The sequence below is a fragment of the Plutella xylostella genome, chromosome 16 (genome assembly GCF_932276165.1).
Source record: "Plutella xylostella chromosome 16, ilPluXylo3.1, whole genome shotgun sequence".
Classification (NCBI taxonomy): domain Eukaryota; kingdom Metazoa; phylum Arthropoda; class Insecta; order Lepidoptera; family Plutellidae; genus Plutella; species Plutella xylostella.
In genome coordinates, this window is record NC_063996.1 from 3,618,079 (window position 1) to 3,642,976 (window position 24,898).

Below are 24,898 nucleotides of genomic sequence, written 5' to 3' on the forward strand. Positions count from 1 at the left end.
TATAAGTAAATTCAATATACAATGCAGTGGGGACACTTTATCTCGTGCGGGTCATTGCGCTGACGCACTTGCCCTCAGTGTCGGTCTGGCGTCGCATCGCGCCGTACGCCGAAACATGCGCTGTCTTACTATCATCGCTTTTGTTTACATACTACGCGATGCCGGCGCTTACGGCAAAACCCGGCGTTCGGAGATCCTCGAGCAAGAAACCCTGTTGGCTGTCGGCGGGAATACCAACCTGACGGAGCAAGAGGATGCCGTCAACAACTGCCTCATGCAGGCCAAGTTCCGCGAGTGTGACTACGGTTTCACCAACCCTCAGTACTTCAACTTCTCACACCACTACTTCTCCTACAAGGAAATCATTAAGCACTCCAAGGTATATAGGATAATAAAGGATATCCCCAAGGGAGCGGCGCTACATGTGCATGACATGGCCATGCTCAGTCCAGACTATCTTCTCAATGTCACGTATATGGACTATCTTTACGTGTGCTTCGAGAAACACACTGTAAAGCTACGCTTCTCCAAGGCCGCGCCTAAAGACACCTGTGCTATTAAATGGCAGCTCATGAAAAACGCGAGAAAATATTCTGGGGACATTGAAAAATTCGATGAAAAATTGAGAAAACATTTTACTCTAGTGTGCGATCATCCGGACGAAACCTACCCCACCATCAAGGAGTCGTGGGACACGTTTCTGGGGTATTTCGGGACTGTTGCCCCCATGCTGTCCTACAGGCCGGTCTGGGAACAGTACTTCTACGACGCCCTGAAGGCTTTCAGAGAGGACAACATCATGTACGTGGAAGTGAGAAGTGTTTTGCCCGACTTGTACGAACTCGACGGAACCACTTACGACCCTGTCGTCACAGCTAAAGCGTACAAAAAGAGCATCAAACGTTTCATGAAGGACTATCCAGACTTCCTCGGGGCAAAAATAATATACGCCCCATCGAGACTGGTCGGTAGACAGCAACTCGGAGTATATTTGGAAACGGCAAGGAGAATCAAGAAAGAAGTCCCGGATATTTTCGCTGGTTTCGATTTGGTCGGACCAGAGGACCAAGGCAATCCGCTGATCGAGTTTGTACCTCAGCTAGAAGAGGCCGGGAAGGATTTGAACTACTTCTTCCACGCAGGCGAGACCGACTGGTACGGAACTCTCACTGACGACAATCTTGTGGATGCCATACTGCTGGGAGCGAAGCGGTTGGGTCACGCTTATGCGCTGCCGAAACATCCGATCTTGATGGAAGAAGTCCGTAAAAGAGACATAGGTTTGGAAGTGAACGTGATTTCTAATGCCGTCCTGTCGTTAGTGCGCGACGTTCGTAACCATCCCTTGGCCTTATTCTTGGCTCAAGGTCTCCCAGTGGTGCTGTCCAGCGATGACCCGGGGGTGTGGGAGGCTGACCCGTTATCGCATGATTTCTACGTGGCTTTCGTCGGCGTCGCCAGTAGGCTATCTGATCTGCGACTGTTAAAAACTTTGGCTCTCAATTCTTTGAAATACAGTGCTCTAGACGGTGCGGACAAAATTAACGCCGTGGACAAGTTTAGTCAACGTTGGAATGACTTTATTGTTAATTTTAATTGTTCAAAGTATTGATATTGTGTTTGTTTATGAGTGTGGCAGACCAACTACTTATTAAATTAAAATAGTCACTTACATAAGATTGAACTTTTTTTTTCCTTTTATGTAAGTACATAATTAGGTATATGTAGGACACATTCTTCGATTCGGATTCATATGATCATGGAGTTTTTAACCGAGTAAGTTATTGCTCTTATTACCTATATATTAATCAAAATCATAAACTTGCAAACTACACGTTTCATATCATATCTTATTATTTTTGCAGTGAATTTTTGCCTTACCTAACAACGTTCTACCTAACAAACAAAATATGAAGTCAGGCACATACATAGAAGCTTACTTCACCGGCTGCGACGCTCGTAGCCCGCACTAGACCAGACAATGAGTTCGTTAGCAAAGAGTACACTCCAGTAGAGGGAGCCACTTGTCATGTTGCCAGTGCCAGTCTGATGGGCCGCAAGTCTATGTACCAACGTAACCAACACTAGTCCCTTGAATCTACCCCAGACACCAGCATTTCACTCTTAACATCACTCAACAGAGTCGGTATTCGTATGGTAAAACACTGATAGGGAGGGACAAATGGTATTGAATGGGGGTGTGAGTACATAACTAGAGGTGCCGGTTTGTAGGTTCATACGTCGCGGGGTCGTTCAAATAGATGCGAATTAAAACCGTGACTGAGAATGAAATGTTTTGAGTGCCTTGTACTTGTGTACTTGTTACTGATCAGCACTTCTAGTCTGTGTCTGAGTAACTTTTTTAACACGTCGGGTAAAAATTGTGGTGTTATAAATGTTGCGTATTTCTGTGTCTATTTTGAACCTAAGCAGTAGCACCGAAACATTTGATATCGTAAGTTATTTTATTTTATATTTATTTTAGCAGTTGAGAACTAGCAATAATTATGCAGTCACTTTATTACTGTGGTGTTTTTGACGCCGGTTAGTTTATTAGCGTGAATAATTGGTACTCATGTAACAATAACGAATTAAATTGTGTGTTTAGGTGCAACGGCACAGTCCTCTGCCATAATTGTGTAATTAAATTAATACATAAATGTAAGTAAGTAGGTACCTATTGTAATTTTACAAAGGCGTATCCTTTCTATCCTTACCGGCCGTATGCAAGCGGGCAGGAGTCCATCCCATTATTTATTTATTTAATACTAGCACAAATATATGAGATTGCACATTATGTCAGTACCTTCATATATGTAAATACTGTAAAGACTGCCTCTGTGGTCTAGTGGTAGAAGCTTCGCTTCATGACCCAGAGGTCCTGGGTTCGATTCCCGGGTGGGACCATCAATTTGTGTTTCTAAATTGTGGTTTTAAGTTTGGTTAGGACATAGAAGGCTGATCACCTGTTGTCCGAAACAGTGAAACGATCCATGCTGTCGGATGGGCATGTAAAGCAGTCGGTCCTGCGCCTAGCTCTCTCCAGTCGTGTCGGTCAATCCGTCCCATTGGGCTATGAGAGTGATGGAACAGAGAGTGCTCCTGTGTACTGCGCACACACTTGGGCACTATAATCTACTCCTGCGTAGATGGCTAATCTCAATTGAGATTGGTCGCCGTAGCCGAAATTCGGCTAGGAGGACATTATTATTATTATATGTAAATAAAAAGGATAAACTTACTTACAGAAATATTTTATTGCCAGCCAACATAGTCTTCGTTTTTCATAGTAGGTAGGTGTGTGTGTGTGTATGGGGGATTTTACCACTTTGGAAGCGTCTCCCCCGCAAACTATTTAGAAAGAAATATGTATTAAAAAATGCAATAAGTATAATTTTTTAACACCTATTTACTGATGGGGTATAATGGAAAAGTTTTTCTATTTATAGGTCCCCATAAGTTTATACTTATACAGGGTGTTGCAAAATTGGTATACTAAGCCCGAAACTGAAATCAGAATTTGGAAAATCGCGAAAAAAAAAAAACATTTTCCATGGTAAAAAGTCACGTGACCAACAAAGTTTCTATGAAAAATAAATATTTTTTTTCGCGAATTTTGAAATTCTGATTTCAGTTTCGGGCTTAGATATACCATGCTGCACGTGCTGGTGTCGGCTTAGTATACCCTTTTTGCAACACCCTGTATAGAGCTTCCACTATGTTATTGTGCTTTTGACGTTTCCTTATGTCTGGTAAGTAAAGTTGGTTTTCCTTTGCATCGTCAAATATGTATGGGATTTGGAAATGTCTAAAAACCAATAATATAATGGACAGAGTAAAGGTATAATGTATTTTTTCTTACTTGTCGTAGATTTTGGGCAATCTTGGAGTGTCTTTTTATTTGAATTAATATAAAAACTAAGTTATAAAATAAAAAATAATAACAAAGGAAATAATTACAAACAAAAATGATTGATTTCGTAACTAAACCATTTATTTTGGCCGTAGTTTTTTTGTTTAATAGTATTTTTAACCGACTTCAAAAAAAGGAGGAGGTTCTCAATTCGTCGGGATATTTTTTTTATATATATTTTTTTATGTATGTTCACCGATAACTCCGCCGTTTATGAACCGATTTTGAAAATTCTTTTTTTGTTGTATTGGGTTGAGCTTCCAGGTGGTCCCATTTTTTTTTCAGAATTTTATCTCACCCCTAAGGGTGGGTAAAGGGGTAAAAACAGGGTATGAATTTCCATTTTGGACACATATTAACCGATTCTAATGAAATTAAGAACGTAAATATAGTTCTTATAACAATAAAATATGATGGTGACCTTGAGCTGATCTGATGATGGAAACGGAAGGCAGTCAAGGGAACTCCTCAACGGTATATAGCAACTACCTCGTGTTTAGGCTTGAAAGATTCGTATTGATTAGTAGGACTTTTTGGTATCATTTGCATCTTACTTTTGATTAAAAATTATTGCAAATAAACTAAAAACTATAAAATAAAATAATAATTAAAAAAAATAAAAAACCGACTTAAAAAAACCACTAAAATGTAAGTAATAATTTAAGGTTTACACAAATTATATGTGACAGTACAAATATACCTAAGCAGGAACTGTTCTTTTTTGAAGTTGGTGCCATATTTCTTCAGATTACTTTGTCACTGCACCAACATCAAAAAAGAACAGTTCCTGCTTAGGTATATTTGTACTGTCACATATAATTTGTGTAAACCTTAAATTATTACTTACATTTTAGTGGTTTTTTGAAGTCGGTTTTTTATTTTTTTAAATTATTATTTTATAATTAAAAAGACACACACAGATTGTTTACCTTTTTCGCCAAATAAGAATGAATACAGTACAGTTCTGACTAAAGGCACCGTGTAGTCACTCGTCGATAGGTTATTCGATATTCGTTACTAATTATTGCGGATCGCAGTTACATTATGTTATGAACCTTTATACATATATCATGTGTGTGTCTAGCTTGGGGTCTGATGGCCGTGTGTGAGATGTCCCCACATATTTATTTATTTATATGTGTCTTTTATACCTATATGTATATATAAGTAGGTATGGGGCCTTGGTATAGCATAGCACAGGTTACCTATAGATATAACAATAAAAAAAACGCCATTAACCCATTTAAATATGTAGGTATTGCAGAGATGCAGAAAATGTCGGCATAAAATCTTTATATCTGACTCTTTCTGTCCATATACTGTCAAAGCAAGGCAGCAATACATTTAAAGTAATTCTGCAATTCAGTGTAATGTTTGATAAAATGTATGATTAAAACAGTTTTCTTGGAATGGCTAAACATCTTATAATTTCAAGATTCATAATAATAACAGAATAAAAATAAAGTAAATACCTTATACACCTTTACTCTTCATGCTTGCTAATAGATTTTCTTAAGGTTATAGTTTAAATAAGGGATTAAAGCTATTTATATTAGTCTTCACCAGCCGGTACTGCGTCTTCTAATCTTTTTATGTACTTGACCCGGAGTTCCGTCACTGCATCTCCTTTCAGCTGGTCCTGTCATGAAAATCAAAAAAACAAAATCAAAATTGTTTATTGTTCAATTACATAATTATCAATCGTACAAGTTGCAAGGCCGCCTGTACTAGGGTCAATTTATACTAGTACAGAGTCGAAGCGCATTGAAGCGTCTATTCAATACTGCCGTCCTACGGATAAACGCAGTAAGTCGGGTTTTTTCCGAAATTGAGTTATATATATAGGCGTGATCACGGTAACGAGATCTACATTTTGATCTTACCCATTCGTTTCTATCTCTTTTTAAAGCAATTTTAGCAATTTTATATTTACAGTAACTTGGGATTTTTTTTTTCGTTACTAAGCATGATTGAAGCCTATCCACTTACTGCAGAAGTATTTATTCAGTGTCCATGTCTTAAATGCAGTATGACATCTATACGACTAATATGACGAGTAATATACAGGATAAAAAATTGAATTTAGCCTAGCTAAATGCCAGTAAGAAGATATGCTACATTTAGCCTTAGCAGTTTCCAATAATTATACTTATTAGAGTTATATAGTATTAAATACAGTATGATGCCATACTGTTATTTAACTACGTACAAGCCAAAATTTTATATTATTGGTTAAATAATATAAATACAGTAAGTCGCTACCCTGCATATATACTTAGTAATGATCATTAGGTATTATGTTCTGGATAACTTACCTCAAAGACAGTACGATGCCATACTGTAATTGTAGTAAGTTAGGTAATCAATTCTTACTAAGTAAAGTACGTATTGTACTGAAAGCAAAGTAGCTATACTGTGTTAATGTTAAGACAGTGGTTATACCTAAATGTTTCGGTTTACGTATCATGGAGGAAGTAAGGTAGCTACACTGTACTCATACTTACGAATCACCTATGTACAATTTGATGGTATAACGTATTATATCAAGTATAAGTCATTTCTACTGCATGTCTATTTAGCTTTGACATAATGCTACGTCATTAATTCAATGCAGTAAAGTTGCTTTACTGTGAACATGATAAAACACTGATCTAAATTGTCCTAATAATAGTTACGTAGTACATTTTAATAGTACTTGAAAGGAGAAAAAACTATTCCTATTAACATTACACTAACTACCACTATGTCGTTTTCAACGTGCGCGTAGGCAGCGAACGCGTTGAGGTGCAGAGGGGTTGGGGGGTAGGAGTAAGCGGGATGGCGGTGGAGTGTGCGGAGAGGCGGGGAACCGGGGAGCCCATTTATGAAACGTCTGTTATCGTAATTGAAAAAGGCAGCTGCTCTTCGTCGTCGTCTGATTCAAGAATTGAAGCGCCTGAAATGATACCTGAAATGATACCTGAAAAGCGTATTTCACCGAGAAATTCAAACAACAAACCATCAAATTCATATGCAATAGATAATTTATCTGATAATGAGGAAATCACTTTCAATGATTTTGATTCCGATGACAGTGTAAAAGACAAAAACTATTGTATTACTGAAGACGACACTACTGATTTAGATACTTCGATTGAAGAAAATAATGCTATTAAAAGAACGAAACCTAATGTATACAAACCAAAGTTAAAGAACCAAAGAAAATGTGATAAAGGTGCTAAGGCTGTAGATTCGGAATATCAAATAAACCAATACTCTAACAACACCCAGGAAAGAGTTGAAACAGAGACAGTTAAAAGTGATGCAGTGCAAATTCTTACTGAAAACGAAATCATTCAAGAAACAGCCAATGAAGAAAGGCATTCCCCTTCAATAATTCAAAGTGATGACAGATTAAATGAAGCGTCGAAGCAAACTTTCACTAAGAAAGGCACCATACGTAAAAGGAAAATAATAGAAGAATCGCTTACAGAGAGAAAGGAAAAGAAAAGAATAAGTATGATAGAAAAACTCTCCCTGAAAGAACCTTGTAAACCTACATGTAAGAAGCTATGTAGCTTAAAAATTAGTACTGAACAGCGTCAGGTGATTAATTCCATTTACTCGGCTGAAGATGCAACAGGTAAAGGCAAGTTCATTAAAAACAATGTCACCGTCACTGATGCCGCTTCCCGAAAATGTTTAAAAAAAGAGCCGAAACGAAAACTGACCTTTAATTACTTTTTTACTGTCAATGGCATAAAAAATCCAGTGCAGGTCTGCAAGACGTTTTTTTTAGCAACATTGGGTTACAATCCTAAGAATGACGGAAAATTTTTTAGAGTTCTTCATTTAGATGAAGAAGATGACTTGAAAGACAAAAGAGGAAGGCATGACAGGTCAGCAATGACTAAAGATAAAGACTTGATATCTAAACATATCAAGACTTATAACCCTGCAATTTCGCATTACCGCCGTGAACATGCGCCACATCGTCTATATTTACCTAGCGACATAACTATTGCTATGATGCATCGCAATTTTAATAAATCGCACCCAGAATCTGAATGCTCTTACGAAGTTTACCGAAGAGTCATAAAAAGCCTCAACATTTCCTTCGCTGCATTGGGCAATGAAGAGTGTGAACTTTGCGCTGTTTACACTATACATGAATGCCTATTCAATAAAGCTCCCAATGCAACATGTGCAACATGTATCAATAATGTGGAACATCGAAAACGCTACCTAGCCAGCAGGAAAGCATACAAACTGGACAAGAAAAACGTTGAAGAAGATAAAGATAACGACACCATTTACGTAGGTATGTGTGGATCTTCAAAAGGTAGTAATGCTACCTCGTATGGACAGCTACAAATTAGCAATATTCTGCCCTCGAATTATTGCATTTAATGAGACATTTGCGCCTTTAGGCAGATGTACCAAAGAAAATAATCCGTACGCTGTTTTGTGGCACGAAGCGATTTCAGGACGGAATGTTCATGACATTGTTTCAGCATACAGAGCTTTTATACTGCACCACCGGAATAAAATTCATTTGGTGATTTGGGCCGATAATTACTCGTCACAAAACAAGAATTGGACACTCTTTTCGTTTCTTGTCGATATTGTCAACAGTGATTTAATTGAAGCTCGCTCTATCACTATAAAGTATCTGGAACCAGGACATACGTTCAATTCAGCTGACAGCTTCCACCACCAAGTTGAGTTATCTCTTCAGAAGATGAAAAATGTTTGTGATTTCACGGATTTTGTGGATGCCGTTCAAAGATCAAACTCGAGATTAAATACGGTAAAAGTAATGGATACGGGTGATTTTTACAAATACTGTGACTTTCATTCAGAACAAAAGATGCGAGCGCTGAAAGATCGTGAATATGTAAAGAATTTCACAGTTGTTAAGGTTGTGCGTGGTGAGTACAATTTGTACTACAAAATATCACACACTGAAGAAGAGTTTACAAGTCTAAACTTTTTGCAACTAAAGATTTTAAAACACAAGGCTTTCCCTGAGCCCGAAAAAAGAAAATCTCCAAGAGGCGTAGCATCGTCTAGAAAGGAGAAAATAGTAAAAGATCTGGCTCCGCTGATGCTACCCAGCAAGAGACCATTCTGGAGACATTTGCCTACGAACGAGGTATCTGCTAATCTCTCAAAAGAGTTAGATGATTAGATTTATTAAAACTAGATTTATTGTTATTAATATACTTTTCTTCAGTGTGTGATCTTTTGTAGTTAATTAAGAAGAAAGTTTTATGTTTTATGTTGATTGTATTTTTAATTACATTTTTATTTTCGTTGATTTAAATATATGTTTGAAATATTTGTAATTCTATAAAGAAGAAAGTTTTATGTTTAGTCATTTTGATTTACGATTTGTTAATTATAATGTTAAAGCTGGTTACTATAAAGAATATTTTTTTTAAGTTTCATTTTTATTTGTTTTGATAGAAAATGTACTGAAGAAGTACTTGTCTGTGATTTTTTAAAAATTAATAAGTATTAAAAAAGACTGAATAACATGTTAAGTTTTAGTTAAGAGTTGTTGTTATTGTGAGTAACATAAAGAAAACTATATCACATCTGCGAGTTTATTTCCATAACTAAGAGACAATAAATATTATTTGATAAATATTAGGTACTTTACTCAAGTGTTTTTTTTATTGCCACTATAATAATAACAAACTGACATAGTTAACATGAATTAATATTTTTTTATGCAAAAATTTGTGAGGTGTTTGTTTTTGATCCCCTATCATTCAAAAAGTACTGAACATATTATGTAAATGCAACTAAACAGCAATGGAGCTTACACGTCAGATTAACAATTAAACTACATTTTTCCCGGAATTCTCGCGGGAAAACCTGTAAAACCGAAACAATATCAATGGGAAAAAGCAAGAAAATATATAATACGCAAGTTCGTGAGTATGTTTGTTACTGCTCCAAACAAAAACTACTCAATGGATTTGAGTGAAACTTTACATTGATAGAGCTTAAACATCAGAGAATCACATTAGCTACCCTTTATCTCATAATTCTACAAACGTTTTAGAGGAGAAGCAAAACTCGTCGTAAAATCAGGATAACCACAAAAAATTCCCTTATAACCTTGTATGGTAACTTAGCATAAACGAAGTAAAATAAGTACTTACTTTATTTCTGCTAAGTATCCTCTCTGAGTATATTTTAGGATATACTTAGAATAACTACATAAATGAGTTTATTGTGCCTTTATATTGCAGAGTTTTGGTCTAAAATTGAGTGCCAGATAGGGGCAAAGGTCCTCTTTCGTTTAAGGTATAAACCGTCAAGATGTGATCAAAAACAAAAAAAAAATGGAAGAATATCGCCACAAAACTTTGACCGCGTTTTTCTCGGAACCGCCTAAACCCGACTTACTGCGTTTATCCTTAGGACGGCAGAATACTGAACATTACAAATACAACATTAACTCCACAGCATAACGCACGCATTGCTACTGAGATTTTAAAAAGTCGCGCGCATTCTTCGCGATTCGCGCGTCTACGCGTGACCAACGCAACCAACCATTCGTGCGGCTTTGCTTTAGTTGTGAAGAATTTGACGCTTCGCTGCGCTTCGACTCTGCCCCAGTATAAATTGACCCTTAGGTGACAAACCTGTGTTACCCCGTGGCCACAACCAATTGCGGCGCGGCGTGCGGCGCGGCGAGCGGCGCGGCTAGCGGTGAGCGCCGAAAACAAACGCTAGACAACGTACGAAGTATGCCACAGCTAGCCGCGGCGCGAAATGCGGCGCGGCTATCGGCGCGGGTTGACTGGCGCGGTGCGCGGCGGCGGCGGGCGGCGCGGTGTGCGAGCGAAACAAATGTACTAGAGAGTATCGAGGCGGCCACAGCTCAAAGCGGCGCGCGCGGCGGCATCAAGTGGACGGACTAGCCAACGCGCGACCAAAACAATGGTCGAGCTGTGGCATACCACCGCAATCCGCACCGCCCGCCGCCCCTCACGCCGCACCTCATCCCGCACCGCTGAAAGCTGTGGCCACGGCCTTACTGGGTACCCTGCCCATCCCTACATGACAAATATTTTAGAATTAAACATTTTCACATACGTATTTATTTGTCATGAAAAAGAAGAATGCTATTAATGTTGTCTTTTGAAAGTTACCTATGAACATTCATATAATAATATTAGTAGGTATAGGTTATATTCTATGAATGTATTAAGGTGAGCTGAATATCCGTATTTAGCAACTAAGATAGGAAAAAAATGCCTAAGACACTACTTTGATTGTTTAAAGATATGAAGGCGAGCTGGATTTGAGCCCTAACATAATTATACAGGGTCTTAAAGATATGCACAATTTTCTAACATACCCTAAAATTTATTCACATACCTGCACAAACCAGCACTGTACATCAAGCTGGACCATCTGCAACGCCCCTTTGATGGCTCCGGGGATGAGCGCGCAGTACTTGAGACTGGAGTTGTTCATCTCCACCCACTCGGACAGCGGACACTGGTCCCAGACTAGCGAGAACTCGTCCCCCGCATTGCTCCAGCTGGTAACAGTGGGCTGCATGTTTAGGTATAGCCTGGAAAGAAGAAGGAGGTTTGTTTAGTTTTGTGAAGATAGTGACTTGTGGTAAGTATTGTAAATTGTTGCAGTAAAAATTGCCTTTTGTGCTTAAGGTAAATATATTATGTATAACAAATGATTATTTATAAGTTTCAATACTTATGGGTGGTAAAAATAGTCTTCCAAAGGTAAATTTTAAGATAAATTATTGCATACAGACAAAGAAGAAGAACAGTGATATATATACACGGTGCCATTGATACACAATTAAAAGTGTTAACTTCAAGCATTTACTATATGAATAGTAGAGGTTCCGCCCCTTAACCAACACATTCTCCACTCAACACAAACATAACATGTGTTCATAAACCACAAAAAACATTATTTTCTTAGCCAGGCTATACCTGAAAGCCTGCTGTATTTTGTCGGCAGTCTCCCGCATCTCGAGGCACCGGCCGGACGACGTCCGAGCCAAGAAGTCTTCGATAAGACGCACCCCCATGTTGTAGCCAATTCTCTCCAACTGCTTGTTCACGTCATCCGGGTTCTCTATCTCCTTCAACATCTGGGAGACCAGAGCCCCGTATGTGAGCGTCAATAGCTCCGAATTCTGAAACGTTGAAGAAGAATGTTTGATATGGTGAAGTGGTAAGGTTCTTGCGTTTTTGATTTGCTGGAAACATGTAGCTTACCACTTTCTTGGCGTCCAGTCGTGAAGTTTGTCGGGACATTGTGTATTTCTTTGATTATAGATAACGCGTATTCGTAAGTAAAAATAACTACAAAATCAAATCAGCAATTTCATTCAACAACACAACACCACAAATTTACAAATTACGAAGTACCACAGACTATCAACGTACCAAATACCAATGTATAAAACTGTCAACATTAGAAAGTTTAGAAAATTTAATCTGTGGCATTTTCTGGTGTGAAATTGACAGGTCTATATAAACACAGAGCATCAGAGATCAGAGTATAGTGCCACAATCTTATCTGTTCCGGTGGTCAAAATGTGCAACTAACGAGACGTCATTGTCAAACGTCATTTCATACTCTGTGCGTTATTTGAGTTGTCAATTTCTGCGAAGAGGCTGACGCTACATTATTTAATTTGTTTGTGATTTTCTGCGTGAAAATAATGCCAAAAGCGCTTAAATATGATGCAAGAAAAGTAATACTAGATATATTGGCTTTTATGCAGGAAGAATAACGTATTCAGGCGCCTTTAATTCCGTTTGGAAAAATTGGAAGAACGAGTTGCAACGGCTACAGGTTAGTGTTGCCAAATATGACGAATAATTTTACCCATATACAGTTCCCCAAAATTGATAATGCACATAGAAATCTTCCTTTGTTCCCAGCCAGTCACACCTCAACCAGTCACACTGTTACTCGTTGGGAATTTTATGTTCAAAGTTCCCATCAGTCCACACTCTGTTACTCGTTGAAACACTCTTTTCCTTCATTCCCAACGTGTCACATACAACTGTAACACTGTAACTAGTTGGGACTATGGAAATAAAAATTCCCAACAAGTCACAGTAACTTGTTGGGATTTTCAATGAAGAATTTTCCACCATAGACAAAAACCGATTATAGAAAAGAATACACTTTATTTGTACACCCCAAAAGAATAATAAAATATACACGTTGTAACTTCATTTGGATGCGGAAAGCTAAATATCACATCCAGTGGCGTGCTTTGGGAGAGGCCTACGTCCAGCAGTGGACTGCTATAGGCTAAAGATGATGAACCTAATTAGGGTACAAAAGGCGGTCCTATCACTAAAAATCTCTGCCAGACAACCTTTGGATGGAGCGAATAAGAGATTAAGGTAGATGGCGCTAGTGAAACCTCATCAAGTCTTTTGAGCCAATACAAGAGTCCAATGGATCTGAATTCCACCATATACGATAACTATAACTACTACATGGCTGTTATGCAAATTAGTAATATTAAGTTTTAACTAGTTTAAGTTTTCCGAATAAAATAAATAAATAAGTACGTCAGTACTAGATCGGTGTTGGTCCCCATAATATTCGCCATTATTTTGAGATCATCTGCATCTTCCGTCTATGTCCGAGGCGCCCCCGCGGTGTAAGCGCCAGATCATCATTAATCTGAGGTAGTACCTAATTATTTCTTCATGGTGAAGCAGAGCAGATATGAGTCGATAAGTAAATATCAAACTGCCATAAAGTCACCTCCACGCAAAATTTTGGAAATGAAAGTTTTCATTTTCTCTATTATTTTGTGGCTACTGCTGTACTACCCACCCAGTATCTATCTATCATTAATAGAAAAAAATGATTGGATTTTACAATTCGGTTTTGATTTTATAATTTTAATGTTAACTAGTTTAATAAAACTTATTTGATTGTTCGGAATAATTATTTCTATTTTCATACTTTTTCAAGAAACGAAAATAAAAAAAATCGTAATATTAAATACTTATGTATACAGTGTTTGTTTTTCGGACCCGACAAACTTTAAGGGTTTCTACGAGTAATATCATCGAGAAAAAACCCCCATATGTGGGGGTCTAAGTAACTTAAATTAGATTTTCTTCTTCGTTTAGAAAATCATCTCGAGATTTAAACGCCTTACGGACATGAAATAAAATGCTTTAATCCGCAAAAAGTCATCTCTATTCATTTAAAATATTCACAACTGCTTAAAAGTTACATAAAAAAGTTCAAAGCAACTTTAAAATGGCCGCCAGTTCTAGAATATTGAGATTTGACCCCACATATGGGGGTTTTTCTCGATGAAATTACTCGTAGAATCCACCCTTAAAGTTTGTTGGGTCCGAAAAACAACACACTGTATAAGTCACAGTACCTATCATCATTATTCATCATCACTGAACAAATCTTAACGAGTAACGGGAGAACAGTTGGGAATTTTCTAGTTTATGTTCCCATCCAGTTACAGCGGCTGGTTGGGAATTCAGAAATAAATCATTCCCAACGAGTAACACTCCCATCGAGTAACACTGTGACTAGATGGCACACTTTTCATGAAGAATTCCCAACTGTATACAGTGTGACAGGTTTGATGTGTGACTCGATGGGAACAAAGGGAAATCTTCGTCATTGTTCGGCAACGGTCGTATTCCCGAGCGTTAGAAAACTATTATGTATTTAGAGTGGTTAAGTGCATTTTCTTCATGAAATTTTAGTAGAATTATGTTATTGGTGCTAAAAGAGATAATTGATTTATCAGTAACGAAATTTGATTCGATAATTCATAATATTCCATAATATTAAAATTTACTTCGAAAATGTTACAGTAGGTACTTTTCAAGTGTCTTACTGAAGATGATGTAAAGATGGATGAAAGAAGGTTTGAATAACACAAGGTTTATATTATAAGGAGAAATGGATTTCAAACACAGGTTTATATAAAAAAATTGAAATCTCAGTTCAAAAGTATTTACAGCACTGATTATTTCACATTAATAAAAATGTTTACATTAAAATCTCAGTTCAAAAGTATTTACAGCGCTGATCATTCACAATAATATTACAATTACAAACTTGGTCTTTTGGGTGTGGCTTTATTGGCAAAGTGAAGTCTATCAATGTGACGCATATTTTATTCTTAAATGTGCCTCATAATATGGCATCGTCAAAAATAATTGAAGTTGAAATTAAATTCACATTTGAAAAAAATAACAAGAACGATGTGTAATTGCAGCTCTTTATAATTCCACAAAAGTAATATTGATCTTGACCTTGAGACCCTTGACTGATCGGTGACAGCCACCGACCGCCCAAATTGTTTTCGATTATGTGTCACATGATATTGACTACTATTTCTTTCGAACAAGGATCAAAATGCAAGTGCTTTGTTTAAGGCACTGATTCGGGTGTTTCCGGGAATACGACAGTTTGCGAAGATTTGCATGCGCATTATTAAGATGGGAGAACTGTACTCACATGTAATTTTATAAATATTTTCCCGAGAGACCCGTACCCCAGCAGTGGGGACGGGATGGGTCATGATGAAAACTATATAATCCTTATTTTTCTTTGATTACAGGTGTGAGGACATGACATGACACTTTAAATCTTAGGCAGTATACCAAGAAGAATTTCGCGCACCTGCAGCGATTTTAGACGAAATAATGATGATTAATGACATGTTCTCCCAATATATTATCAAGGGTTGACTAGAAGAAATTGCTTTTTGGCAATTAGCCTTTGCACATTGTCTGAATTTCTTTTAATTTTATGGTCTTATTTCTTGTTACTTTAGAAAATGTAAAATAAAGTGTTCATAAATAAATAAATAATAATAAATATTTTTTTTAAGACTGTCTTATCTCGGTATTTCCACAGATGATATTACCTATACCATTGTAATCTAGATTTAATCTCCTATATCATCAGAGCTTATTTTATTTCTGTTCGCCGTATACAAATTTTCCATACAACAAATGTCGTTTGATATATAATATCCTCTTTCATTTACTATCGACCCAATATTTTGATTTATCTATACTTATAAATGTACCTACTTAATTATAAAATAGGCAATAGCAGAAATGCATTGTCGTTTAAACCACAAATACGAGTAGGCAAAATTTAATCGATGGCATCACTATGGCATCACTGGATTCGATCACAGCGAAGCCGTCACCGGAACAGATAAGATTGTGGCACTATAGTTGATTATGAAGTATTGACAGTGACAGCCGTGTGACCATCACTGTCAACTCTGACAGTTAAGTTTGTGGTTGTGTATGTGTCGAAATTTCAGAACTTTTTAAAGAAATGAAAACTTGAAATTTGATGCTACAGATAAGTTGAAGATTTTGAAATTTTAATATTGAGCTTTAGGAGAACTACCTACATAGTTATAGATAGGAACCAGGCTTCTACGCTATATAGCGGTTGTAAGAAATTAATACTAACTATACGACCAATTTATACTATCAAACCTACAGTGCCTAAAGCGATACTTTGTTAATTTTATTAAAATGTTAACTATTATTGTGAGGGTCTACCATGATGAACGATGACATTAATAATTACATTCCATCTGTTCTTAATCCAAGAGCTATTAGGAAAGAAAATACTGGGAACTCCACTTTTCTTACTCAGGTTAGTTACTTACATTCATATTTACCTGTTCTTCTCATACCTACTGCCATCGTATGATTCGGAATATTTATTTGTTTACAGAACTCTATTATAAGCCACTGTTCCTTATCTCTAAAAAGGAATGGAGGATCCTTTACACCACAGAGAAAGGTAGGTACTTATATCATTTCATTATTGTATCTTCAAGTGTTTGTCTTATATTATATTTTACTTAGACACTCTTTTATTACTACTTTACTTTTTAATTGATCTAATTAAACATCAGTGAATACCTAAATAACACTGCTTTTCATTTTCTGTTCCAGGCATTTACTCAAAACAAAGAGAACTTGCAAAGTAACATAAATACATTGGAGATCAGCACACTGCAGCACTCTAAACCAGCTAAAACTCATGATAAAGCTGAGAGCAGTTCAGGCTTTTCTGCCATCAAAGACTTTGTTGACCATTTTGACAATAAACACAGGGAAAATCAGGTACAAGAAGTAAATACTTTGAATACCATTCCACAAACAAAAACTGTGGATAACAGTGCTTGGAGTAGCTCAGCCCTTTCAGCCATTAAGGGCTTGGTTGGAAACCATGATGCTAGAACTTATCAAAGTGTTACCCCAAGCCCATTAGGGTCACCATATACCATCCTTCCAGTCAAAGAGTGTGACTCATCAATCATTTCCTTATCATCAGCTACAGAGTTAAATGTGACTGAAGATAATAGTAGCTTGTCGAATACCATAAATGAAGCATGTAAACCATTGATCTCAGTATCATTTGGTATTAATGAATGCAACAAGGTTAATATCAGTTCCAAAAAATCCAATATTAGAAACATATCTGTTTGCCATGAAAATGAGAATATAACAGTAGACTGTGATATAACTGAAATCTCAGAGGAAGCAAGTGTGGTAAGTGATTTGGATGAAAACATGAATGAGAATAGCACAGCCAACCCACTGAAAAGGTCAGCAGTAGCTGTCAGTTTGGAAATTAAAAAGAAAAAAACACTGACAGCAGAAGACATTGAAGGAAGTGGAAAAGTTCTGCTTTTGAAAACAGATGCCATTGATCAAGTGTCTCATGTTATTGTTCAGCCACCAAATTATACAATAGTAAAAAGACAATACAAATCAAAGAACAGTAGCCAAAATAAGTCTGTGTGTAATAATGCAAAAACTCTCATAAAGTTAAGTGCAGACAAACGGCAGAAATCCATTGATTCCTACTTTAAAAAGAAGACTGATGCTGATGTAATAGAGTTATCAGATACAACAATTTTATTGGAAGATATTGATGATAAAAATGAGGATCTATCTCAGGGTGAGAGTGTGAAACATGATGCTGTGGATATGAGCAAAAACTCTGGTTTAAATGGAGCGAATCGGGCGTCAAGTTCAAATCAAAGGTCACCAAGAAATGAGGTTACTTCTCAAGCGAAGTTTACCAGACAGGTTGCTTCACCAACAAAAAGGATGGCTCAGGAGAATGGTGAGCATGTCAGGAAACGGCAAGAAACAAAGGCAATCATCTCTCAGCCCCAATCTTTGAACTCTCCGCAGTCAAGACAAAGCAGTGCCCGGTGTCAATCCTCAAAGACACTAGATGCCTTACACTTTTCACTGCCCTCTAAAAGTAAAACAAACAACAAACCAAAAAGTGTGCCTTTCCATAAAGTTGTTACAGGTAAGTTTATAGTTTGGAGATGTAACTGAATAAGCAATGTAATGCCAAATAAAATTAATATAAGACTTAAATTAATTAAGAAAATAATACCTTCATATTTTATATAATTTCAGGGACACATTTTGCAGTGGACGCATTTTCGTATGGAGACATTCCGAACGTGAAACACTACTTCCTCACACACTTCCATTCAGACCACTACATGGGACTCAAGAAGACCTTCAACAAACCATTGTATTGTTCCAAAATAACAGGTAAAAATCAATGTGCCAATGCTCTTTTTTGCGATAACGTACGTACCTACAAATTCTTATGGATCTACCCGTTTTTTTTCATGTTTTGTCAGGGGCATTATATCTGACCAGCGTTACGTGGGATGTCCCCTGCTCCTGTTTTACGACTATAAGATTAAGGGCTGATGATGATAATTATCATGTCAGTATATTCATAAAAATGTAAGGTAATTTACAATAAAATCACGGAAAACTTACCCATTTTCCAGCGGACCTGTGCATATCTCGTCTCGGCTTGAACTCTGATTACATCAACATACTGAACCTCGACGAGCCACTGCGGATAGACGGCGTCGAAGTCACGGCCGTTGATGCCAACCAGTAAGTCAACCCTTTTTTAAAGTTTTCTAAATGTGGTCTACATATTTTATGATGATGTTACCTAATATTGAAAATTACATAGGTACGTACATAAAATTAAACTTTTTTAAACGACTTCGAAAAAAGGAGGAGGTCCCAAATTCGTCTGTAGGTTTTTTTTAATTTACATATCTTGACCGATAATCGAAGCTTGCAAACTTAAATGTTTCTTACGCTTGTTCATAATCCTTATATTCCGTTACTATGCCTAGAATGAATAAAACTAACTTGTACCACTCAGAATGTTTTTTTTTTAATAATTTGTTCATAATTATTTTTGCCCATTCCAGTTGCCCAGGTTCCATAATGCTGGTGTTCACCCTGCCCACTGGCCGGACGATCCTGCACACCGGGGACTTCCGCGCCACGCCTGCCATGGAGTCCTACCCCTTGTTCTGGAATAGGGACGTGCATACTGTTTATTTGGATACCACGTGAGTGTTTTGGCTTTTTTGGTAGTCATGAATGCAGCCTTATATTTCGGATCAGATAACAAATAATTATAAAAGGGAATGATAAAAATTCCACCCGGTTATACGTGCGTTGAAGAATGGTATGTCGTCGTGGACGCGGCCTTAGAGAGCGTAATAAAAAAATAAGAAGGACTCGATATTGTACGGTCGCCTGCGCCTAAAAGTGTACAGGCGGAGTTTTTAAAATAGCGATCCCTGATGATGAAGGGACCAGCTACATCTGTTATAAATCTGGGGACGTGTTGTGTGTGATGTGTGTAGCAGTGGTGTTTATGTGGATGTGCTTGAGCAGCATGTGAGCTTGAGATCGCTATTTTAAAACTCCGCCTGTATACTTTTAGGTGCAGGCGACGGTACGTAATAGGTCGCAACATCCTACGTTACTTCCACCTTTTACATAATGTAAATTGTATAACATTTTTGCTATCGTTCGACAGATATTGCAACCCCCGCTACGACTTTCCGACACAAGACCAGAGTTTAGACATGGCATTGTTTTTGTTGCGGCAAAAGAAAATTGATTTAGAGAAGATTGGCAAGAAATTCTCTTCCGTATTAATTGTTTGCGGGACTTATACCATTGGTAAGTTTCCATCATCCATTATACAGGGTGTTGCAAAATTGGTACTCTAAGCCGAAAGGGGGGCCTATTTATAACTTGGTTGGTGATGTAACTTTTTTACTATGGAGAAGCATTTCGCGTTGTTCCAATAGTTATATAACAAAAGATTTTCAGACTAACCCACAGAGCCACCCCCTTTCGGCTTATATCACTTTTGCAACAACTGTAGAATACCTATTCAGAAGTAATATTGCAACAAATAATCAAACATAGCTTTCACGAAATCACAGTATTTAATTAAGCTTGCGAGTTACATTTGTCTACCTTTTCGGGGATTACAATCGTGAACACATGTGTATGTAAATAATCAAAGCCTTACCAATTTTCAGGCAAAGAGAAGTTCTTCCAAGGAATGTCGCGACGCGTCGGATGCACCGTGTGGGCGTGTCCGGAGAAAGACAAGGTTCTACAGATAGTGGAGGGGCGCAGCTTCAGCCAGGTGGCGCCACAGTCGTGCCAGTTGCATGTGGTACCTATGAGGGACCTTACTGTTGAGGTTAGTTCTTATCTGTTTATAGTTTCCTGGTACTTTAAATGGACGAGTGTCTTGTAAGTAATCTTCAGCCAGATGGCGCCACAGTCGTGTCAGTTGCATTTGGTACCTATGAGGGACCTTACTGTTGAGGTTAGTTCTTGACTGTTTATACCTCCCTGGTACTTTAAATAGGTGAGTGTCTTCTAAGCAATCTTCAGCCAGGTGGCGCCACAGTCGTGCCAGCTGCACGTCGTGCCTATGAGTGACCTTACTGTTGAGGTTAGTTCTTGACTGTTTATACCTCCCTGGTACTTTAAATAGGTGAGTGTCTTCTAAGCAATCTTCAGCCAGGTGGCGCCACAGTCGTGCCAGCTGCATGTCGTGCCTATGAGGGACCTTACTGTTGAGGTTAGTTCCTTGATGTTTATACTGCCCTGGTACTTTTAGGTTTAGACAGATGGTGCCACAGTCGGGCCAGCGGCATTGTGGTGGCATGTGGTGCCTATTATGATGAGACCTTTCTGTTGAGGTTAGCTCCTTGTTGTTTATACTGTCCTGGTACCTTTAGAGCTTCAGGTAGATGGCCTATGAGGGACCTTACTGTTGAGGTTAGTTCTTAGCTGTTTATACTACCCTGGTACTTTTAGGTTAAAGCTTCAGCCAGGTGGCGCCGCAGTCGTGCCAGCTGCACGTGGTGCCTATGAGGGACCTTACTGTTGAGGTAATTTCTTGGCTACTTATTATTCTATCCTGTTGCCGCTGCACGATTTAGTTATCGACGTATTTAAAAATCAGTATATCGCAATTAGCCATAAATACGGCGCACTGATTGGTGGAACGTGCATGAAACGAGTTTATCGTCGTCAATAGCAGACCCGTGCTGCGGCTGCTTGTACCTACTTCAAGGTTAGAGCTTCCGCCAGATGGCGCCACAGTTGTGCATATGAGGGACCTTACTGTTGAGGTTAGTTCCTGGCTGTTTATACCGCCCTGGTTAAAGCTTCAGCCAGATGGCGCCACAGTCGTGCCAACTGCATTCGGTGCCTTTGAGACATCTTACCATGGAGTTTAATTCTTGAATGTTTATAATTCCCTGGTACTTTTGGGTTAAAGCTTTAACCACAGTCATGAAACTACATGTCGGGCCTATTGAGGCTAGTTGGTGCCGTTTATCTCAGCTCCTTGGTACTCATGCTTTGTCTAAAAATGTTTTCAGAAACTACGGACCTACTTGGATAGTCAGAACGGTTCATTTGATGAAGTTGTGGCGTTCAAACCGAGCGGCTGGGAGAATGGAAAGAATTCTACTGTCCATAAAGATAAAATCACTATTTACGGTAAGGAAAATATATGATGTACATTACATACATGTACGGTCGCCTGCGCCTTAAAGTATACAGGCGTAAAATAGCGATCTCAAGCTCACATGCTGGTCAAGCACTTCCACTTAAACACCACTGTCACACACATCACACACAACACGTCCCCGGATTTATAACAGATGTAGCTGGTCCCTTCATCATCAGGGATCGCTATTTTAAAAAACTCCGCCTGTATACTTTTAGGCGACCGTACATTACATACATGTACATTATATTACATTTTGGTGCTGAGAAGTGGAATGAACGAATAATCCTTCTAACAGATGTATTAAAGCCTAAAATTGTATGTTTTCAGGCATCCCCTACAGCGAACACTCAAGTTTTTCCGAGATGATTCGCTTTGTGAACTTCCTGAAGCCAAAGCAAGTGATACCGACTGTTGATATCTCTGGCGGGCCGAAAGCTGTTCAGGTAATACATTTAAATACTTATCTACAATCACGTGGGATCCTTAAAAAAAGCCATATTTATTGTAAATGATAGAGGGTATAATAATAACTTCCCAAATTTCACCCTACATACTCTGTACGGATACTTTTGTACGCATTCTCAAAATCGAACATGCTAATATGTTATCCGGCTGAACATAGTATTAACAATACGCAGAAGATACGTTTAGGTTCCTTGCCTTAGTGGCGAGGAGAATGTGTCAAAACGGCGCGACGCCTTTGTTGCGCGCTATTTGTCTTCTCTCTCTTGCAATTCTCTTATTCGTTCATAAAATGCAACATGTCTAGAATCTGATGGCCAAGCTACATGATTTAGTGTTCTTTCCATCACCATATATTTTAGACTCAACCTCTCTTTTCTTCCAGAAATACTTCCCATGCCCGCTGGTGTACAAGGAGGAGGTTCATTCTCAGAGCAAAGTGACGGACTACTTCAGGATACCGAGCAAACAGCAGGGCACTGCCGTTACCTGGTGAGTTCTTTATTAGGTACTTCACTAATAAGTGTCGATTCGATGGCAAGTAAGTAGTTTGTAGAACCCTATGGTAGGTTTCTATGACTAGAACCACAGACCTTACAGGTCTGTGACTAGAACCAACTGAAATTCTATACGGGTTTGATGGTTTTCATTTACGAAAGTTTACTTTTCCTCGCATACAAAGTGGCACCTCTAGCGGAAACTATTGAAAAACTTTTGAAAACGTTGACGTTTATCAACTATCAACGTCAATAACAGAGCCGTGAATCGCAGACGTAGGTTTTAACGTGCCTACTCGTAAATAATAAGATTATTTCCTTGTTTCAGATGTTCCCATCGCACGAAACTTAAACCAAAACGTATTTATCCCGCCATGAGTCTGTGATCTATTTTTGATATTATTTATGTGTACTTTAGTTTATAACTTGTTGATTTGTTGTTTTGAAAGTGTATAAATATAAATAAAACATCACATATTTTGATAAGTGCATCTTTATTGCTTACATTCAATAGTTTCTCTTATGTAACTAGGAAAATATTTTACACTAGAATAGTTTTGTTTTTCATGAATAGCTAAAAATGTAGGATGGAATCTTAAAAATAACTTATTTGTACTTAGTATAATCTTGCCAAACTTTTTCATCTTATTTATTACCTATGTACTACTTCTTACAAGATGAAATCGCGAATCTAGTACAGAAGCATTTACACGGTAGAATGTTATCACTGATAAAACTTGACCTATAGCTGAACACAAAAGAATAGAGATTAATGTTTGTGGAACTAAACAGATTTAAACCTGGCAATAAAAAAAAACTTGTGATTTGTGGTCTGTTTCTATGGTTTGAATGTCAAACTCGCCCTGTTCCTGTATAAACAAATCGAATTTTGCTTAATTTTGGAGTTTTGTGGATTGTTGAGTTTGTTCACGAAGTGAAAATGAATAAAACCATTCGCAGCGAAGCTAGACAGATGATTTACAGCGTTTACCTACGATGTTTGGCGGAGAATGAGGCTGGAGAAGTATTAGTCAATATATACGATGTTTATGAAAGAGCAGCGTTTTATATTGGTGAGTAGGTACTTAATTTCTAACCATTAACATACATTGCTTATATTTCTTGTAAAAAAGTACTATTTAGATGTAATAGAATGCCTTTCAATGTGTATTTGTTATTCTTATAGAGGTTAGAAAATACTAGTGTCAAACGTTACATGACATCAGGGTCTGGATGCTAATGTTGTTAAAACATCAGGTCTAGATACTTTTTTACTAACCCCCGACTCAAAAAGGGTATCGATAAGTTTTACAGCTGTAGGTGTCTATGTGTGTCGGTCTCTCCGTGTAGAGTACCTATTGTAAAAATATGTGTAAGAATATGTAATGCCGAGTTGCAGCAAGGGACTTTAAGCTAATGTGGACATTAAATCTATGTCTGTCTCTTTCTGTCCGTATACTGTCAAAGCAAGGCAACAATACATTTAATGCCGACATTAACTTAAAAATCCTTTCTGCAACTCAGTGTAAGAGTCGGTATAAATTCCCCAGACATAATAATTTGCAAGTCACTGCTTTTCTGACCAATTAAATAATTTGTTGCAGGAAAATCGGTAAACACAGTTTTAGAAGAATTGCCGGGGCACATTTGAACTTTTTCCTGAGCAAGAAAAAACTGTAATAAAATATTGATGTGTGATACTATCACTTTTCTCCTATAGTAATTACATAATGGGATAACCAACACGTGTTTTAGTGCAAAAAAACATTATGAAATACACAATGAAATAAAAGTTACAGTTGATTTGATTTAATGAAATTCATTTAAGACTGTCCCCCTCTCGCCTACTAATTTCTTCTCTTAACATAAACCTCCCCAAAAAGTGGCATTTTATAATTAGTAAATATTTGAAACATTTCTCGTTTTGATTTTTTCTGCTAAAGTATCGTGATACTTTTGTCCGTTTTCTATACTATAATAGTGTGGCCACTTTCTTAGATTGCAACGCCCTCAATTATTCTCTACTCTTTTATGTTCAGCTATACATAGGTGTGGGAGTGGAACAGAACGCAAGGTGAAGTATCCATGACGACGAATAACA

The 24,898-nt window shown here is 37.7% G+C and overlaps 3 protein-coding genes across 4 annotated transcripts; 2 read left to right on the top strand and 1 right to left on the bottom strand.

Annotated features, from left to right (window-relative positions):
• Nucleotides 1–50: 50 nt before the first annotated feature.
• On the top strand, nucleotides 51–1,677 carry LOC105381730 (adenosine deaminase 2-A). The gene has a single exon (XM_048626477.1). It carries the CDS (start codon nucleotides 116–118, stop codon nucleotides 1,610–1,612), a length of 1,497 nt encoding a protein of 498 aa, XP_048482434.1. The 5' UTR covers nucleotides 51–115; the 3' UTR covers nucleotides 1,613–1,677.
• A 3,640-nt stretch (nucleotides 1,678–5,317) lies between these two features.
• LOC105384300 (trafficking protein particle complex subunit 3) lies at nucleotides 5,318–12,327 on the bottom strand. The gene is made up of 4 exons (XM_038118852.2): nucleotides 12,166–12,327; nucleotides 11,878–12,083; nucleotides 11,291–11,489; nucleotides 5,318–5,552 (listed from the first exon to the last, which is right to left on the bottom strand). Exons 1-4 carry the CDS (start codon nucleotides 12,202–12,204, stop codon nucleotides 5,466–5,468), a joined length of 531 nt encoding a protein of 176 aa, XP_037974780.1. The 5' UTR covers nucleotides 12,205–12,327; the 3' UTR covers nucleotides 5,318–5,465.
• Nucleotides 12,328–16,200: 3,873 nt separating this feature from the next.
• Nucleotides 16,201–23,281, top strand: LOC105384302 (DNA cross-link repair 1A protein). Of its 2 annotated transcripts, XM_048626456.1 has the most exons (13): nucleotides 16,201–16,585; nucleotides 16,667–16,735; nucleotides 16,891–18,265; nucleotides 18,379–18,519; nucleotides 18,768–18,879; nucleotides 19,209–19,352; nucleotides 19,829–19,974; nucleotides 20,343–20,452; nucleotides 20,840–20,896; nucleotides 21,705–21,825; nucleotides 22,166–22,281; nucleotides 22,686–22,792; nucleotides 23,126–23,281. In XM_048626456.1, coding segments are annotated over exons 1-13 (2,595 nt in total). In that variant the 5' UTR covers nucleotides 16,201–16,489; the 3' UTR covers nucleotides 23,127–23,281. The 2 variants fall into 2 exon arrangements, with proteins under 2 accessions (XP_048482413.1, XP_048482412.1); XM_048626455.1 differs by lacking the exon at nucleotides 20,840–20,896 and having other exon boundaries at nucleotides 20,343–20,509.
• Nucleotides 23,282–24,898: the final 1,617 nt, after the last annotated feature.

Excerpts from the sequence above, each read along its gene's own strand:
- LOC105384300 (XM_038118852.2), bottom strand. The coding sequence starts at position 12,204 with ATGTCCCGACAAACTTCACGACTGGACGCCAAGAAAGTG. Across the intron at positions 12,084-12,165 it reads GACTGGACGCCAAGAAAGTG|AATTCGGAGCTATTGACGCT; the intron begins GTAAGCTACATG and ends TCAACGTTTCAG. Across the intron at positions 11,490-11,877 it reads AAAATACAGCAGGCTTTCAG|GCTATACCTAAACATGCAGC; the intron begins GTATAGCCTGGC and ends TCTTCTTTCCAG.
- LOC105384302 (XM_048626455.1), top strand. The coding sequence starts at position 16,490 with ATGATGAACGATGACATTAATAATTACATTCCATCTGTTCTTAATCCA. Across the intron at positions 16,736-16,890 it reads CCTTTACACCACAGAGAAAG|GCATTTACTCAAAACAAAGA; the intron begins GTAGGTACTTAT and ends TTTCTGTTCCAG. Across the intron at positions 22,282-22,685 it reads GCGGGCCGAAAGCTGTTCAG|AAATACTTCCCATGCCCGCT; the intron begins GTAATACATTTA and ends CTTTTCTTCCAG.
- LOC105381730 (XM_048626477.1), top strand. The coding sequence starts at position 116 with ATGCGCTGTCTTACTATCATCGCTTTTGTTTACATACTACGCGATGCC.